At 42.5% G+C, this 19,624-nt stretch overlaps 1 protein-coding gene across 6 annotated transcripts in view; it reads left to right on the top strand.

Moving 5' to 3' along the window:
* The window catches only part of TSPAN9 (tetraspanin 9), a 207,102-nt gene extending 188,892 nt beyond the window's left edge, over nucleotides 1-18,210 (top strand). For all 6 annotated transcript variants that reach the window (XM_067304130.1, XM_067304123.1, XM_067304115.1 and 3 more), the window contains 6 exons: nucleotides 8,345-8,536; nucleotides 10,504-10,578; nucleotides 12,220-12,321; nucleotides 12,901-13,032; nucleotides 13,145-13,228; nucleotides 14,049-18,210. In XM_067304130.1, coding sequence (XP_067160231.1) covers nucleotides 8,345-8,536; nucleotides 10,504-10,578; nucleotides 12,220-12,321; nucleotides 12,901-13,032; nucleotides 13,145-13,228; nucleotides 14,049-14,120 — 657 coding nt within the window. In that variant the 3' untranslated portion in view covers nucleotides 14,121-18,210. The remainder of the gene's footprint in view (nucleotides 1-8,344; nucleotides 8,537-10,503; nucleotides 10,579-12,219; nucleotides 12,322-12,900; nucleotides 13,033-13,144; nucleotides 13,229-14,048) is intronic.
* Nucleotides 18,211-19,624: the final 1,414 nt, after the last annotated feature.

Below are 19,624 nucleotides of genomic sequence, written 5' to 3' on the forward strand. Positions count from 1 at the left end.
AACTAAACAAGCCCAGCTCTTACAAATTTCTTTTGCAAAATAAGTCCTATACCGAACACCAGTCAGGCTTGATACAGAACCTGAATGAAGCAGCTTCACACACAGATCTTAGATCTACAAAAAGAATGAAAGACATATCTGAAGCAAAATTTTCAGTTAGAATATTATGCTACTGAAATACAGCCTTGAATTTCTGCTAGGAGGACTCTAATGTGACTATGTAAGAGCATCCAAGCCAAAGCTTAAGGCTTTATGCTGCAACGTAATTTACAAGTTTCAGATGTTTCTGAAAATATCACTCAAGATTCAAGAATTAAATGCTCCTCAGGGCAGCTGTCCCTCTGTTAGCCCCACAAAAAATCAGAATCCTGATCCCTCATTTCAGTTTTTACGGGACAACTCTGACGGTACTGCTGGGGGATGACTCCAGGAAGGGGATAGTTGCTTTCTCTGTAGGATGAATTAAGCAAGTTTGGCGTTTGCAGATTCCAGTGCTGTATGTTAATTACAGACAAGCAGTCATTACAGCTGTCACAGCACTAGACTCAAAGGACACACAGGAATAATTCCTTTGCCTTGTATCAATGTCCAGTTTGTAGGAATGATAGGAGAGGAGTTTAAATTTTTGCCATATTGTTATTGCAGTAGCACTAAGTAGACATTATTAAATATGTTCTCCCACTTCCACATTCCATTCTCATTTCTAGTCTATGGATTTTGGCCTCCAAGAGAATTAGAAGATATACAATTTGCCTTATATTGGATCATATTCAGAGGATGATCTTGCTTTGCAAGAGGCTTTCTCTCTGAGACTTTCAGCTGTTAAGCTCCAGTTTTGATGAATCCTGTGGATCAGCAAGACAGAGCAGGAAATCTAACTTGAAAATCTCCTTTAAGGATAGAAAGGGCCCGTCCCTTCCAGAGAATGATGAATCACCCAAATCCAGAGAGGGCAAGTGACATTCAAAAATGCCTAACAGGAAGTATATCTCTGATTTGAAGTGGGAGAAACCATGTAATTCTCACCCCTGCCTCTTCCTTCAACAATCATTCTGACCTGTAATTCAGGGAAGTGAACTAGAAGGGCAAAAATTGAGTACCTCCCTCTGACAGTAAATGAATGTAATGGCTCTGTTCCTGAGCTTCAAGTCTGCCCGAATCCTTCATTTTTCTTTTTCTTTTTTTTAAATCTTATTTGCATAATAGACTATTTTGTGCTCTCAGCAGAGCAGTTACTACATTGCAATAGTTTAAAAAACTCCTTTTATTTCTGGTGATTATCTTTCTGGATGGATCAAGCTGTTCAAGGAATATTTGATCAAGGTCAAATCTTCCAAAACTTTGGTTAATGTGCATTGAAACAAGAATTGAGATGCCTGTGTCTGTTGAGACAGGAAAACAGGATGGTGTTTTTTTCAACAGTATCTGTTACTATTTTGAATCTGCACACCAGACTACTTCTAAATGAAACACCAGATCCAAAATACGCTGAAGATGTGACCTCTTCCTGCTGATCTGAAGAGCCTTTGAATCAGGTTTCCAGCTAATAAACAGGAAGATGTCCATCTTTATTTTGTAATAGAAGATCTCTCTAAAATTCCTGCATGGTGGGAAAGAGCAGCCTTTCAAACTGTTTTCCAAGATGTGCTGCTTCCCACTTCCAAATGAAAACTGTGAGCTGGCTAAGATACCATAAAAAGAGGGGGAAAGAAGGGTGGGGAGGGAAGGACACAGTGAGACGAAAGACTCTGCTAACCTTATAAGGCCTGTTCTGCCCCTCCTCTCCCCTGCACACTGACTGGTCCAGAGGGACAGTTGGAGAAATGGTGGAAAATCACTCTGTCTTGAAAAGAAGGGCTGAGGCAGATAATCTGTTTCTCCTAGGATGTAGCAAATAGAGGAAAAATATTACTGACAGCTTTTACAAAGTGTTCTTGATCCCAACAGAAGGGAGGGTTTCAATGGGTGCTGGATGCTGGAAGACATTTTTGCCTTTTGTCCATGTGACCTTGTGCTTGTCCTTTTGGTGCAGATGATCTCCATGTTGCCTTGTTTAAATAGAGGCCTATCAAAGCCTAATCCAGAGTGTTATTTTCATCACTGCAGTTGTCCTGAGATCAATTCCCAGCATTGACACTCATTTGCACATTCATGCTATCATAATTCCTCTTGAGAAGTCTCCTGTGCCTCAGATCATTTCCATGGTGGCCATATTTAAGCTGTTCCGTGTATTTTTCATCATATCATCTTTGCTTCCATCAAGATTGCTTGTTCTCGCACACTGCAGAGGAAGGTTGGGGAGCTTTCCGTTCTCTGTATCTGGCCTAAATGGCCTAAAGTGTGTTATTCAGTGTGAAGGTACAGCCTGAGACACTTGTCTCTTCTTTTTGTCCCTAGTAGTTGTCCCTCAGCATTTGCTTTCTCTGTGTCTCTGTTCTGTTCCAAGTCTGTTTAGAGCTCCCCTGGTGTTTCACCAGTGGCAGAATGTCTGATGTCAGGAGTAAATCTACCCTCCCTTTCCCTCCCCACCATCTCTCCCCTGCCCTGTTGTGCAGTTTTTCTGCCACACACTGTGTGCATGGGATGGAAGGATGCCAAAAGACAGTAGAGTATGGTCTTGTGCCTTTTCCTCTAGGTAGTCCCTTCCTTATCAGATTCCTGTTTCCTGATGCTGTTCAATGACTTACTTCTGGGGTAAGTCTGTCAATATTATTCTATCCATAAACCTTACCAGAATGGCATATCCTATCCCTTCTCTACCCCAGCTTGTTTGCTGCTTGGTAGTTTTACTGGAATTCTGCATGCATTATCTTACTCTGGGAAGCATGAAATGTCATTACCTTTGTATATGCTTGCAAAACTACAAATGCTGTTACTGATAAAAGAATTATCTAGCCCTTTCTGGCAATTGTGGTCACAGTATTTGGTTCTTGTAATCACCTACTGCAGAATTTATCAATTTGCTTCTCAGTTGTGTGAAGTTAAACCTACTGCACAATAATTGCTAATTGTTCCCTTTGTTCTTATTATTGGAGAAGATTAAAGAGATAGGCTGATTGGCTTTCATACTGACATCTAGAGTTGTGAATATTTCATTCACATCCCATCTAGTAATTCCTTCCAGGCTAGATAATCCTGTGCACAATCTCCTTCTGTACAATATGTTAGTATTGGTATACCTCTGACCATCTGTGTTGTCCTTCTCTAGGCCTTGTAATCTCTTGCTATATCTTATTTGGGTTAAGGCAACCAAATTTGGATATGGCACTGTATTGTCAAAGGTTGTGGTGGTGTATTAGTTCACATCTTGCTGAACAATCAAGAAGAAAATAAAATAGTCCCTTTCCCACTCTGACAATTGTGCTGCTCAGGAAAGGACTTCCTTTTGGGTTTATATCTGAGGATTTGTAATTTGTCTCAAAGCATTTGAAACTATTTGAGATTCTCCTCAATATACCTAGAATGCTCTGTTTTCAGGGCACAATCATGATGCCAGAGAGATGTTGAGGTACTGAAGAGAATTCAGGCATTCATTCAGTAAAATAGCAAAGTGAGGGAGAAACAGTGAGGAAAGTTTGTGTTTCTCGTTTGCTTTCAAGCTCAAAATATACATGACATAGCTTGAGCAAATTACCCTATAAGTGAGTATATATGTCTGTGTATATGACTGGCTCTATGGTAGTGTTCCGCAGCATCCTTCCCAACATAAAAAGCACCAGGGGAAGGGGAGATTTGGGGAGCTCTCTGAGGGATGATAATTTCTAATTGTAAGAGGGAAATGAGCCAACATCTTTGGAGAGGAAAAACCTAGTGAAATTTTTAGACTGTTGATCCATTTCCCCAGAGAAGGAACAGCAGTGCTGTCACTCTTGTGTAACTAAATACCAAGCAGCATATATTAAATAATTATATGATGAAAGAGGAATGAATAAGAAGACTTTTTATGCTTTCACTCTCCAAGATGCTGTTCTACCAAAGGGGGAGAAAGATGAAAGCTGTGAGAATAAATGGCAGTGAGAGCATTTTTACAGCATGTTCACTGTGTGTAGAAAACGAGACTGGGAGAATAAAGTGTCAGAAAAAGCTATTTTATTGCTAGAATTCTAACTACCTTTGGTGGTATGGTTGCATGCAGTTTAGTTTATTTTGGATTTTGGGGGGAGCATGAGCAAGAGCGAGAATAAAATTTATCCTGGGACCTGAGGTTAAAATGTAAATTTTTAGCATCAACATACATTTTAGCAACAACCGAGTAGCATATAGCTACTCAGTAGAATGATAAATGATGTAAAAACAGAGAACAAACTGCAAAACCTGAGGAGCAGCTGGAGAGATAGAAAATAAAATTTGACTGAAACATAAACTGTGGCAGCTCTATTTGGTATGGGATGCCACCTTGTGAAAGTCTTTAGTATGTCATTTCTTTCATCTTGAAATCTCTTTCAAGTGTTCCCAACTACTTCATTCTCTTTAGTCAGTGCAGATAAATCTGTTTGTGTTTAATATTCCCTCCATCATCTGATTTCATTATGTAACCTTCAGGGTTAATTATCTAAATTCACAATAATTTAGGTATGGACAAATCTTACTTTGGGAAGTAAAAAACGTGAAATGGGGAACTTTCCTTAGCTTGCTTTTTGCGTGTTGCCCACTGGGCCTGTAAAATCAGCCATGGTGATATGGTGGTCACTACAGATACCATGGTATAATTTTAATATTGCACTAATGCGTGTGGTCAGAAAGCTCTGAAAGGCATTGTACTCACAGTGTGCACTTTGGCATGTTAACCCTATCACTGCCGCAGCTGGAAAGGAGTTAATCCCCACATACAGACGACATGGTTATCTTCAGCAAGGCATTGGCCTTATAGGAGAAAAGAGCGAATCTGAATGTGCCTGCTGCCTCAGCTGACATACCTCTTCATTTCTCATTTTAAAGGACTTTTCTCCCAGGTGTTCAGATGCCTGGTATTCAAGTCGAGTTGTGTATTCTCATAGTGTACTCTCTTGGTCTGTATTCGGACAGTACAGGTGTGTTGCTAATCCCCGAGATTTTTTGCAAATGCCAAGCATGAAATGCTTCTTCCCTGCTAGAGACACCATGAAAAAGTATGGGTGCTGTGGGTGATTAGTCTTTTGCCAAAAAGCAAGGTGTTTTGCTCATGAGTTTACCAAAGTACTAGGGTGGGCTACCACAAGCAACTGAAGGAATGCTCTCTCTTGTGGGAAAATGATGTTGGTAAGGGTTTCTTTCTTTCTTCTAGTTCTTCTGCTATTATCCTCAGCTCATTGTAGTGTTGGATTCTGAGGTCTGACCCTTTATTGGCTGATTTTTTCCCTTGATCCCATGTGCTCCTTTTACTTGTCCTTCCTCTATAAGCCTTTTGCTCTCATCTTTCTTTTAACACCCCCTTATCTATCTGCAATGACCTATTGCTTTTGTGCTGATGAGTTCAGAATTCACTGCCCACGTCTAAAATACTTGAGCTAGGGCTGTGATTTCTGAGCCTAATAGGGTATGAAAATTCAAGCAACAAGTCTGTGAATAACCTTCTAAGTCTGAATTCAGCTTCTGCAGGAAAGTTTCAGTGAACAATTTCATTGTTGGGTAGGGGTGATAGAAACTACTTTGGAAACGTTTACAGTCTTCTCCATGGGCTGTCACGAAGTTGTCAATTGAAGCACCATCAGCTATTGGCAATGTATGGCCCTGGCAGCTTAGAAATGCCACTGGTAATTAAAACCTTAAATGTATCCTGCGTGGTGAGAGTTGCTTCTAATCTCATGAACCATCAAGCTCCCAGCCTGAACAGCTGCCTGCAGTTCTCATCTAACAGTTGAAGCAGCTGGGTCACAGAATGGATTCCTGAGAGAGCTTGAGATGCCAAAACTGCAGCAGTTCAAGGGTAGAGTAGATGAAATTTAAAACAGGAGTGATAGGATGACTGATTTCGTAAACTGTAGACAGTTTTAAACCTCTGGTGATGTCCACAGCGGCAGCAGGATGTGATCAGGGGACTTGTGCTTTGCTCCCATCCTGTTCCCCACATTGGAATTATTCCAATTCACATTGGCCATGCTGACATACCATGAAAGGCAATGAGAAAACACTTAAAGACTATTACTTAGAGAGGATGGATTTGGGGGAAAGAAGTGAGGGTCCTGTATCCCTTTCTGCCACAGGCATGTGTTATGTTTTGTCTCAGTCTTTTCATAGGGAAAGTAGTTGTCTGACTTTTTCCCTGCTGCACATGCTCATGTTGCAGTTGCATCCAGCTCTGATACAGGAAATATGTATTGTGACATCTCTCCATACCCAACAAAGCAAAACTCCCCAACATGCTCAGTGAAGTTATTGTGTGTTCAGCATTGGAAGCAGAGGTGCTTCCAAGCTTCCTTACAAGGACACTGAAAATTTCCCCTGTGATTCTCGTAAGTGTTTGGGAGCTTTAGACAGTGGGTGGTTCCCCCCACCCCCACCGCCCGGGATGTCTGCTGATGGTTAGGTGCAAGGGGGTCTGGAAATAACCACCAATGCAATGTAGTTCATCCCCATCTCTTTTTCTCTCTCTGCCTAGGCATCCCTCTTTACACTGTGCTACTGGTTTGCTTGATGTTGGCTGTCATGGACTTGGTTACTTGCAGAATTACTCTGCCTCCCATGGGAATTCCTATGAGAATCTTACATGACACCCACTCCTTGTCTCACTTCTTCACCAAACTGGTGAATCTCACTAGATGCAAAGCACTTTCAAAAGCCCCAGGCAAACTAGAAAGGGGGTTTGGAAGGGGCAGAAGGGTCACAGGGGAAGTGGAAGAAAGTAACCATGCATATGATTATAAAAACATAAGCCAGACTCACAGATAAGGTGAAAATGAATGCAAGAAAATACTGTTTTAGTTTTTCTTTCATGGCCTGCGAAGCAGCACAACCAAAAGGAGCCAATTGTACCCTGAACTATCTGTCCTGCTGGTGAAAGTATCTCAGGGAGAAGTGAGCATATTTGCCCAAAAGGTTAAGTCTGTGCCTCTTCATTGCGCTAGGTTAGTGCTCATCACAGGGCAGAACTGAACCCTCTTTTAGCGAAGGTACTGTTCTCTGATCTCAAGTATGCAGTTTGAGTAGAAGTTTTAGGTTTGTGGAGGGCAGATGTTATAATGGGGTAGAGCTGGTATGGCAAGCCTGCTAGATGGCAGGAACTTCTGTTCCTCTGGCTGCTTGTGGGTGCTGACAGGTGAGCCCCAGCAGCTTTAGATGCCACTGCGAGTAATGATTTGGGGTTATGTCTTCCCTCTGCAGTGGTTCAGTTAAGTTGCAGCAAAATGCTCTTGAGTTTTGTGGGGGATGTGCTTTGATCTCCTTCCTAGTAAAGGTGATGGGAACTTCACCTCTGACCTGGATTTGGCAGGAAACTGTAAATGCTGTTGCTAAGTAGCTCGCAGGTTTAATTAAAGCACAACTACCTCCTGCTTCTGATTTCACTGTACACTGCTCATAAATCAGGTATGAAGCTGCATAACAGCTATTTTGAGCAAGTGCTAAAAGACAGCCAGCTTTTAGGCCCTCTGTAGCACAATACTATTGGCCATTGTTCTAAAGACCTGCTCTGTGACTAGGGTGGGAACCTTATTTCCTTAACCTGACATGGTGGTGTTAAGGGTAAGACACAAGGTAAAGCTAATTTTATGCTTTATTAGCAGCTTTGCATTTCCTTCAGATTCTCTCACTGACAGTAGCAGAAGATGACCTCCCTATGGATAATAAACATAGAAATCTGTTTTCTGCCACATTAAGGACTGGCAAACAACAGTAGTGCTATGAGAACTCATCCTAAAACCCAGACAGTAGCCTGGCTGGGCAGTGGGCCATAGTGCAAATATTTATTGGAGTGATAATTTTGATTGTAGTTTTCTCCAAAACTTCCTTGCCTGTTGGAGGCTGAGGAACTATGGGGCTGGATCCTCTGAGACATGGTGTGCAACTGCACAAATGTGTGCTATGGGGCATTCCTTCAAATAATGTTTTTTTTCTTCCTACAGAAAAATGGCATTGGATTGTGCTGGTGGGAGATCAGTAGGCAACCCTGGATTTGCTTACTGAATCTTTAAAAACAGAGTTCTGCCATTCAGTGGCTTTTGAATAGGTTATGAGTATAGGTTACTTGCTCGAGTCTAGGTAAGAACATTTAATTTCACTTTGTTTCAGCACCAACCCAGTGAGAGCATTACTGTGGAATAGTTACCTGAGAATTTGTCTCAGAAATTCTGTCCTCTCAGAGTAGGGGGAAGGAGCCAGTGCCATTTATTGTAACACTGAAGCCTTTCTTTTGTTTATCTCTTTGCAGTTATGTGGCTGTGGGCTGCTGGGCGTGGGAATCTGGCTGTCAGTGTCACAAGGAAACTTCGCCACATTTTCTCCCAGCTTTCCGTCGCTTTCAGCTGCCAACCTAGTCATTGCCATTGGCACAGTCATCATGGTGACCGGCTTTCTGGGCTGTCTAGGTGCTATCAAGGAAAACAAGTGCCTCCTGTTGAGTGTAAGACATCAATTCCCCTTTTCACTAAGACCAGTGACCTTTGCTTTGTGAATATTTTATTTAAATGACCAGTGCAAAATAGTTCTGTGGATCACTAGTATTGCTCCTGGCTTTCAACATCTTGAGTCTTGCAGTAGGACATTCCACAGATTTACAGTAATATCACTGACATATTTGCAAATGTATTCTTGTTACTGTGCACCATGGTGTATTAGATAGCAAAGCAAATTGTGATCAGATGCCTCTGGAAAATTAAACATCAACTGTAGGACTAATTTGATGGTCTTTCTGGAAGAGTCTATTGGAAGGATTGTCTGACAAATCTTAAGCACAGCTGCTTTTGGATGCCACTCACAGCCACTCATAGCTGTTCTCAATTTTGCTCTTATCTAAGGCCTGTGTCAGAGGTTATTGGAATCCATCTGTCTCAAAGTTAAGAAGTTAGAGTCTCTGCCAGGCCTTATAGGTATATAAAAAAAGCCCTGAGCCTTGGCAGCCTTTATCCAATAGTGAAGCACAGAAATGGGAAGTCCTCTCAGACAATACACTGTGGATCACTGCTCTCACATCAACACAGGAGACTTCATCATGCCCCCCCACCCCCCTTAGGAGGAGATGGGTATTGTGGCAGAGGGTGAGAGGAGGGCTTTCAAAGCAGCCAGATTCCGATTCAGTCAGAGCTTGTGAGTCACAACTGCTGTGACATTGAAGAGCATGCAGTTTTCCTTGTGTAGAAAGCTCCCTTAGCTGGTGGTAGGGAACAGCTGAGCAGCATTCCTTAGACTACCTCAGAGAATTAAAATGGGGCAGAAATGCACACCTGTTGTTCACCAGCTGAAACTTTTTTTTTTTTTAAAAGAGTGTGCTTATATTCTTACAAGGTTCTGCAGAAGTCTTTTTATATCATGGGTTATATCATGAGTTTCTGACTGGAGAGCTTGCCGCACCTCATACCTCATCTCCCCCAGTGCTTGTGTGGGGGTTGCCATGTCTATGCAGCATACTACTGCTACTACTGTAAAGATCTCTAGTGGGCATGAAAAGTAGTGAGAAACTGCTGGAGTTCATGCTTGGGCTGCCCCTGCAGAGAGGTATTTCAGCTACAGAGAGTTAGGGATAGAAGCGCAGAGTAATATAATGATTATGCAAACAGGCAGTCAGGTATGGTTAAAGCCTACCTGTTAGGAAATCATTCCTGTGCCAGGTCACATTGATCATTGTGGTAATGGGCTTAGCATCTGTTTTGTAGACTGTACGGAGGCTATTATGGCTGCATGCTGTGACAGCAGTCAAAACAAGCAAGATACAAGCACCACTGAAACCTGAAATTGATAATAGGGCAAAACCTAAGATTTAGAGAACGCTGTCAGTGAGCTTCCTCAGGAATGGAGAACCCTATGGGAGCTATAGGGGCAATATTGTATTAATATGCCTGAGTAGTTTGAAATCAGATTTGCATGTTTTTGGAAACAGAGGGAGGGTTTGGAGGACAAGGGCTATAGTCTTCAGATTTTCACAAACAGCAAAGGACTCAGAAAACCCCACAGTGTTGAGTGTCTTCTGCTATATTTTATGTATAGCAGTGTCAAAAATGTTTGGGGACTTCTGTAACACACTGGAAGAAGTACGGTGCCCAAACATAGAGAGGATGTATGTCAGGAAAGAAAGATGCTCTCAGTGAGATATGATGTAAGACACTTCCTGTGTAGAGAGTTTGGATGGGGTGAAAGGTGAAAGAGGCTCTCTGGGTTACCAGGGTTTCTAGAAGAAGTCTGTGGAAACTACATGGGATAGCTCTTACTGCTTCTAGTGTCCATTTTTGTGGCTATTCCACAATGGGATTTAAGGGATTTAAATCTATGGGATTTAAGGTCAGATTGTCATGACCACTGTCTGTCATCTAGAAACCCCAGGGCTGCACTTTATTTGGCAAGTGTGTATACACAGTCTGTTCTTCTTTGTTCTAGTTTTTCATCGTTTTGCTGATAATTCTCCTGGCAGAGCTGATATTACTCATTTTGTTCTTTGTTTATATGGACAAGGTAAGCAAATATGCCATATAGATTGATTATAATTTCTAGCAGGTAAACCATGTTCTGTTTGCTTTTGATTGATGAAGGTATGTGGGTTCTCCTTGCTCTTCACTTTGAAGGTCTAACCTTGAGATCTTGGCTGTTTTATGCAAGTTCTTTCTGCAGGGTGAGGAGGACAAACAGGAGGAAAGATAAGAACCTGCTGAGCTTATCAGTTTCCTCCCCAAAACAAAACTCCTGGTCCAGGGCCTCCTTTTTAGTCTTCTCCTAAAAGCTAAGATACCCTTCATTATAGCTGTTTTCTGTCTCCGCAAGAAGCTGAGCATCTTTTGGACCTGGGTCGTGGGCGAGGAGCCACATCATGCCTCATTAGCCTCTTAAGGTCAATAATCCCCTTCAACAGGACTAGAGGAGTGAAATCTGGGATTTTCACAGATGTTTCCAGATGCACTTCTGCCAGCAGGCGACTCACTTGACCAGGCTGTCCCAGACAGTTTGACAAAAGGTGGGGGGCAGATCAAGAAGCAGCTTCTCATAAAGCCCATCTGTAGGAAGCTAGCCTGCTATCTAATAGAGGTTAAGAAAAATGGATGTAAATGGCTGGTCTAGCAGATATGTATGACTGGAAAAATCCTCAGAGAACTGGAGAGCTCTGCTATACACAGGACAAAATCTAAGGGATGGGCATATCCAGCCTGATTTTAAAACAAAGCTCCTATCAGATTTGTATCTCTTTCCAGGTTGTCATTATGATGCCTGCCTATTTCAGGGATCTGGGGTGAACTTATGATTTTGAATGGGATGTGAAAGAGGGATGAAACAGATCCTATGAAATAATTAACCTTAATGGCCAGGACCTATAGGTTAATCCTTGCTCCACTGCCAGCTCACTGTTGAGTTGCAGGCTGTTTTTAGCCTTTTTCCAGAGTCTCCTTGGGTTTGGCTGTCAGAGCCGAGGTGCCTTTCTCTTTGCATCCAGGATCGCAGGCTCTGACTGAAGTTGATACAAGAAATGGGACATATCAGATCCTGTGTCAAGCATTCTAGCTTTCTTCTCTTAAAGAAAGAAGGGCAGATTTGCAAAACATTAAAGCCCACAAGCCTGTCCCCACAAGAACAACAATAATGTCCTTTTTCAATTGGTTTTGTATTGGTCATTGATTATAGCCTTCTAGAACCTGTGCAAGGGACAACTACATTACAACTGGGAGGTTGGGACTTTGGTTTTAAGATTTTAGCAAGTGAAAGTAGTGTTACTGTCAGAAAAGGTTGCTCTGGGGTATTGCCAACAGTCATCTCTTTGCCAAAATTAGTGTAAGCTCAGCAGGTTTCTGCTGATCACTCTTCAGTTAGTTTGGATCAGGTGATGACTGTATGATGGACCCTTAGTAGAAGGGAAGCTGTTTGCTCTCCTACCTCATGAGAATTAATCCAGGATTTTGCAAGGTGAGGGAGAGACTAGGTCTGGGCAGATGCTGAAAGTCCCACTGCTTTGCAAGAGTGTTGAAAGTATGAGGGAGCTTTTGTACCCAGGTCAAGTGTCTGGTGATAGAAGGTAAGGGAGATGTGTTCTGTACGCAGGTCTGTACCATTGGGTTCTTTCCTCAGAATAACAGTGCACTGACTTGCTGTATTTTTTATGTGATGCAGGTCAGTGAGAGCGCAAGGAAGGATCTGAAGGAAGGTATGAAGCTGTACAATTCAGAAAATAATGTTGGACTGAAAAATGCCTGGAATATCATTCAAGCAGAGGTAATGGAAAAATTAACAATTTGGCCATAATAGGCTGTCTCATTCTCTTAACTGCGACAACCATGCCCCATCTAAAAGATAGTTAGTGCAGGCTTTGATTTCTGGTTTTGAACTCTTGAACATCCAGGGAGTACTCTGTAACCCAGGAACAAAGTGTACTTGTAAGGTGAAAGAGGCTCACCTCTCTTAGATTCTCTGCATCTATCACCTGAAAGGATGATCTGAGTGAGATGAGAAGCAGCAAAACCTGCACAGATGGTAAGTCAGAACTGCAGCTTGAATCCTAGCTAGGCTTTGGCAGGTCTGCAGTTGTGGGCAGATTGGGCTCATGTCTCTATGACAAGAATGACTTGTCATAGTCCCCCCATAGTGTGGGACAGTTTGGGTTTTGTTTGTTTGTTTTTAAGTGTTTGCTTTTAGAGAGGTGCTGGGCACAAAGTACTTAAAAATGCAAAAGTGTTGTGGCAGCCCTGTTGAAAATATACCATGGTTTAGTAGAAATAAAAGTTTATGGTGGTATTCTTTTTTCAGTGGTGCAAGTTAATAAGTTCATTTATTGACCCTGTACTTTTGCCATAGATGAAATGCTGTGGTGTGAATGACTTTACGGATTGGTACCCAGTACTGGGAGAAAACACTGTCCCAGACCGATGTTGTACAGAAAACTCCCAAGATTGTGGACGGAACTCCACCGAATTAGTGTGGAAAACGGTAAGGCTCACTTTGCCCAAGCTGTAGACTTTGGGAGGAGTGGGAAGGAAGAAAAGAAAGGGAGAGCATGTGAAAGAAATGTGACCTTGGGAATTCCATTTTCATCTTTCAGGGCTGTTACGAGAAAGTTATGATTTGGTTCGATGAGAATAAGCATGTCCTTGGCTCAATTGGGATGTGCATCCTCATAATGCAGGTAATTCCAGTATGATATGTGTCAACATGGCCTTAATTTGTTACTGTCAGCATTCTTGTTTCTGCTGTGTGAAAAGTGGTCCTCAACCACTTTGAGTTTGGTCATGTTTTCAAAAATGTCAGATTTGTTTTACTAGTCCATTTGAGGTCATCTACTCAGAAAGCAAAAGTAGGTCAGCTGTCAGTCCCTCAAAGAAGACATGTTACAGTGGGGTTTTGCTTATGTGCATTTGACTTCAGAGCACCACTTCGGAGTTTTCAGGTTTAGCCATTTGTTACTTTGTCCCTTAAGGAAGTATTCTTTTTTAGTTTTGGAAGCCTGTTCTGGAAATTGCCAAAATGAGTTAAATCATGGCCACTGAATTGAGTAGGTGAATGTTTCTTTAAAAAAAAAAATGCAAAGGATCATCATCATCTGTTAAGGCTTTTTGCCTCTGGCATAACTATGGTATTTTGGGGGGGAGAATGCCAGATCCCCATATTTTTGGTCACAGTTACCTGGCTAACCAAGCAGAAACCCTTGAGTAAAAAAGAAAAGTGATTCATGTGTCAGTTCTGAAAAATTGTTGCACATGTGACAAAGAGCCCTGAGAGCTCTTTTGTGTCTCCATCTGTGCTCTTAACAGATACATCTTCAGATATTGCTGTGGGCTTGAACAACACACACCCAAGTTTACTGGTCAGTGTTGTAGCTCTGGGCTTAAGAAATGTGACTAGCCTAGAATGACTTTTAGAACTGCAGTTGGACTGCGAACACTGGTCAGCAGTGCCGTTTTGGCAGTCTTCCTGTACTGAAACCTTCACTGTTTGCTTTCCTTCAGATACTTGGCATGGCCTTTTCCATGACACTCTTCCAGCAGATTCACAGGACTGGCAAAAAATATGATGCCTAAAGTCTCTGAAACATTAATCACATCAGCCCTTCTATCCCACCATAAAAATGAACAAATGGAATGACCACAAAGAGTATTGAGCCTGACCCTGCTGAGAGAATCCGTCCTATTGACTGATCGACTTCGTCGTTACTTGTCCGATTATTATCACAACTTGTGACTCATTTTTTGTCTGTTTCACATTTGCCATTTATTTGCCAAAAAGGGGTGGTGGTGGGGAACCCGGACAAATGGGTTTCTATACTAAGTCATAGATCTGCTATTAGAATGTTTCCTTAACTTTATTTAAGAAAATGTTTTGCTGTACTAATCCATACCATATGCGCTCAAATGATGTGTGTTCAACTTTAAGGGAGAATTCTACAAAGTCTTCTGTTTCAATCTTCATGTCCAACTTACTGGAAGACTTGGAAAAGCCACTCAAACTGAGAGTTCTAGGAACTGGAGCTGCTTGGTTTGCAGCTTCTTGTACCTTATGGTGTATACTTTTTTATTATGATAATGATTATTATTATGATGATGGATGTAGTTTAGAATTTAGTTGCCTGATTTATAACTTTTTACAGTTTCTGTTTTACACATTTATTGTACCTTAATTTGGGAACTACTGTGCGATCTCCAGAGGACGTGTTTTTCAAAGCTGGTGGTTGGTGGGGGCAAATAAAGACATAACTTTTCTCAAGTCCATGAAAAGGCGTCTTCCACCTTTGTCAGGGCCTTAATGCCCTTACTGTATCAAAGGTGGTCCTTTCACATCAGAGGCTCTTTTCCTTGGACAGAATGCAATGCCCTCCCATTGGGCTGGATGGCGAGCTTCCTGCTCCCGTGAGGCTAAGTTCTAATGCTTTTATTCACCCAAAGCAATATCCGGCTCTGCAATTGCTGCCCCTCACTGAGTGCTTTGATGTCACCCTACTTCAAAGGCTAAGAGTATTTACTGAGCAAGTGGTTGTTCCCTGGCACAAAGGAGAGAATTGCAGTCTGACTTGCTGAGCAGTTGGCAGCAGACTTTACAAGCTGTGTTGTCAGTTTCCAAAATGTCACCCAAGGCATGGTATGCTACTGGGTATGAGAAAGGGGGATGGCAATTTGTTGGTGCCCTTGTCATACCATGCCCTTCATTGAAGGGGTTTCCTCAGACAGATGACAGCTGTCTCCCTGAGCTGACAAGGTGGCTTTGGGCAGTGAGGAAGGTAAGGTTGATTAAAGGTGAGCAGATGTTTCAGGAAAGGGGTGATTTCTGAAACAGCACTTGGAGCCAATATGTGTTTTCACACCTCCAGCATAGAACTGGTTCTTGCTGGGGAGCTGCCAAGTCCATCCAGTGTGGTAGTTCAGAGATGCATATTTTTACCCACATTCCTGCTTGAATATATATTTCTCTAGTTTGAATGCTGCTTCGCTGCAAGCAGCCCCCGTTTCCATTTTATTCCAGGTTTTTGCAGAGGTCCGTCTTAAGTTGTGTTGCTTTGTGAAGGAAGGAAGCATCACCCATTGGAGGATGCCTAGTCAGGGTTCAACACCATGCTTTTTGCATTAGTAGCAGTCAGAAGGGACCTTCAGAGGTTACTTTGTCTGACATCATTCTCAAAGGGGGACTGTGACCCATGTGAGATGGGGTTGACTGTGACATTGTTGGACTGAATCTCAGAAACTGCTGAGGATGGTGATTTTGTACCGCTGCAGTATCCCTTTCAGTGCCATGCCACGTCAAACTAATCTCCTGGTAAAGAGGTTTCTCCTAACGTCCAGTCTGAATATTTTTATTTTAAACTCTAAAAATACGTCGTTTTTAATGTATCATTCAACCAGTCTTTTGCTGGTGGGCTGAAATAGTTCTTGGACCAGTTCCTATCTGGGAGGTGTTGGGAGGTGTTTATCTTCCTACCAGGTCCTGCATACATCTGTACATCTGGCAGCAATAATGTTTTGTGTGAACTGTATTTCATTTTCAAGTTCCTATGAGGTCAGTGTGACAAGAAGGAGTATGGGAGATGGAGGTGAATTTGGCTGTTGCAGTGAAAGAGGAGGTTATTATTCTTAGAGCATGGCCTTTGCCCATCTGAGCATGGTGTCCAAAGTTTCTCAGGCCTCTTGTTTCCAACAGAAGCAGACAGCACCATATAGGCTCAGCTATTTCATTTGTATTGCCTTTGAAAGAGTCAGGAGAGGAGTGGGGGAAAGCACAGAAACTGAATCTAGGTTTACTTCCATTTCTAAAAAAAAACTGGGACCAGGAGCATCTGACCCCACTGGAGATGGATGTTCCATGTTGAAGAAGGGTCTCTGATGCCCAACATACTTGCTGCTACGTGTGAGACTGTATCCAGAGTTGCTAAGATGGGTTCCCATTTTTGCAAGACAAGATGATTTTCATTTGATGGATTCGCTGCTCTCTCCCTTTGGACAGAGGTGCTTAGCTTTTTTTGGAAAGAGATGCTTAGGTTTCTCTATCTTTCTCTGGGATTCAAAAAGAGCATGATTGACCAGGAGCATTCATATCTGTCCTTTTGGGTCGCACAGTGGTACCTGCCACATCTTAAATTTTAATCTGCAGTCAGTTTTTGTACAAAAATGGTAAAATATATCAGTAAAATAATAAGGGAATAAAACATGTTTATGAGTAACTCAAGAGATGAAATGTGTAGTTGCAAACTCAGCTATTTTGCCTCCCATCCAAACTTATTTTTCTAGAATTCTTCATTCTGTTTCATGATCTGATAGCAGCATAGATCCTGAAATCTTTTTTCAGTGACTACTTTTGGCATTTTAAGCACAGTATTAAGTGAGATAGTTACACAAGTTTCATTTATACATCTCTACAAAGTCACCTACAGGAAGGGAGTCAAGAGCAGGGCTGACTGTGTCTCTAGCTGACTCACTGATGTGGGAGGAGATGACCAGCATCTCTTGTTGAAGGGAGCAGAAAAGATGCCATTCTCCAGGCAACAAAAAACAGCCTTGGAAAGTGTGAGGCTGCAATAGTCAGCCTGTCAGAGAAAGCACTAAATGTCCTGTAACTGCTTGATCAAACAAAACTCAGTCTCCTGTATGTATGCACTTTTTTTTACTTATGCTGGTAGGTGGCCATCGGTGTTTTCCCCACATGTCACTAGTTATTTAACTACAAGTTTTTAGCATGTTTTTAAATAAAAACTGATATTGAGTAAAAGTATTTTTAGTGTACCCAAATATTGATTTGCATCTGTATAAATGCATACCTCTCTCTAACTTTTGACAGCACAGTTCAGGTGTGTAAAAAGTGCTGTTTCTCTGAATGTTACTTTAGACTGTAGTATACCTGCTGTCTCATTGTGCTTCATGGTTGGAAGCTGTAACAGAACTTAAGCCGAGATATACTGGGAGAACTGAGCCAAAAGAAAAAAGAGAGGAAGGTTGGCTGGGCATAGGGCACCTCTGCTCAAAGGCTGCAGGAGTAATCATTCCATTGCCTCCTGGTAGTGCTAGGGCAGTTGTAGAAAGCCCAGATGAAGGGCATTGAAAAGAACACACTGTCTGCCCATGGCTAAATGGCACATGAGATGATAAGAGCAATGGCATAATGTCTCCAGGGTGACAGGAGATGTGTATGTGTTGCATTGAGCTCCCGGTCTATGCTCATGTTAGGCCAACCTCCCTGCTTTCCACCCGCCATTAATACAGGAGCTCACATATAGGAAGGGTGCAAGTAGAGGACAATGGAACCCCATGGTCTTTCTCGGACAGTGTGTTGGGAAGGCATAGAAAAGGCAAGAAGGGAAAAGGTGTTTTCCTAGCAGAGGGTTCTTGGGAGGCAGACAGGAGCAGAATGGAATAGGGCATGCTTATAATTCTGATGTAATTTCTTTCCAGAGAGTTGAGCAGTTTCATCCTGTAGGTCACATGTGGAAACCTGGAGATGTTTGGCCATGTATTGGCCATCTGTGGCCATCTGTTGTGCAGTAGATAATAGACAGTAGCAGATGATGTGCTATTCCTACCAGGTAATGTTTGCACCAGTGTTTCTTCTAAAGTTCTACCTACTTTAGCCTTTATATGAAAGATTTTTATTAGGATGATATAATAATAAAGGATTTTTTTTTAAGGTGCATCTTTGATCTCATTTCTCCCCCACCCCCAATTACCTCAATATCAAAAGGGGGCAAAAAAGCCCAAAAGATGACTTCTAGAGATCCATTCCAACCTAAATTTGTCTATGGTGCTACAAAAAGTGTTTGAATGGATGGGTAAATATTGAGCCCTTCAGGGGCTTAGAGGGAGTTGAAAGAAAGGAGGAAGGATGGATAGAAGTTTGGGCGATTGGATGGGTAGTGGCTGAAAGGAAGAGGGCTGGGGCTGGAGAGGATCTGCATTGAGGGGGAAAGGGCAGGAGATGTAGGACAGAGGGAGAGGACTAGATTTTGAAGCTCTGTAGGGATAGAGGGTGAGAATGAGTTAGAGCATACATGTGTTAAGTGTAAGCTGGTATATATGACTTTTATGTCTTGCAGTTAAAAGGCTGAAAGGGAGAAGATGAGCTGGGTAGTATATGGGTTGAGTGGAAGAGGACTGGAGCTGGAGGTTGTACAGTGGAAGTTGTAAGCTTCCCCCACTAAAGCTGGGGAAGGTATGTGAGGTGAAAGGGAGAGGACTGGAGTTAGTCTGAACTGAGGCGGAGAAGATAAGCTGGATATTATGTGGGTTAAGGAGAAGACTGGTGCTGGAGCATATGTGCTTTGAGTGACTAGAACTGGAGGATGTTTGTCAGGAGAATGAAGACTGGACCTGGAGCAAGAGGAACTGCATCTGGAGAAATGTGAATTGAGAGGATTGGAACTGGAGTGAGAATGAGAAGACTAGAATTGGATGGAGAGAGGAAGAGGACTGAAAATAGAGGTCATGTGTGCTGAGAGGAGGAGGACTGGAAATTGAAAGAGAAGGGGCGTCTGTATGGGGGTGAGGATGTGAGCTGAGATCAGGACAGAGGGCATGCCCCTATGGGGGGGGGGGGTTGGAATTGGAAAATATATGCACTGAGGGAGAGAGGGACGAGGTACAGAATAATGTGAGATAAGATGGAGAAGATTAAAGCAAGAGGATATCTGTGTTGAAGGAGACCCCTAACCCTCTGGAGACAGCAGTCCCTGGAGAAAAATTCTCTTTGCAGCCCTCGCTTTCTGTTGGCAGCCCCTTCCCAGTCCCGCTTCAACTGTAGTACTTCACTTTCCCTTTCTGTCAATCCTAACCCAAAATCTAAGCTGACTCCCAGTCCAAACACTCCAATCTGTGAATAGACTCAATGCTGCTCATAGGTGAGTTCTAACTGTAGTCTGCGTTGTCCTGCAGTCCCTCACTAGCCCCACTGCAAAATGTAGCACTGCGTATTCTCTCAGTCCTTAAGTGTTTTATGGGCCAGAGACCCTGCTCTCTCCAGATACTCAGTCTTTCTTGGAACGGAATTGTTTTTGCAGCTCTCACTCTTCTTTGCCAGGCCTTTCCCAGACCCACTCCAACTATAGCTCTGT

Source organism: Apteryx mantelli, chromosome 1 (genome assembly GCF_036417845.1).
Source record: "Apteryx mantelli isolate bAptMan1 chromosome 1, bAptMan1.hap1, whole genome shotgun sequence".
Taxonomy (NCBI): Eukaryota; Metazoa; Chordata; class Aves; order Apterygiformes; family Apterygidae; genus Apteryx; species Apteryx mantelli.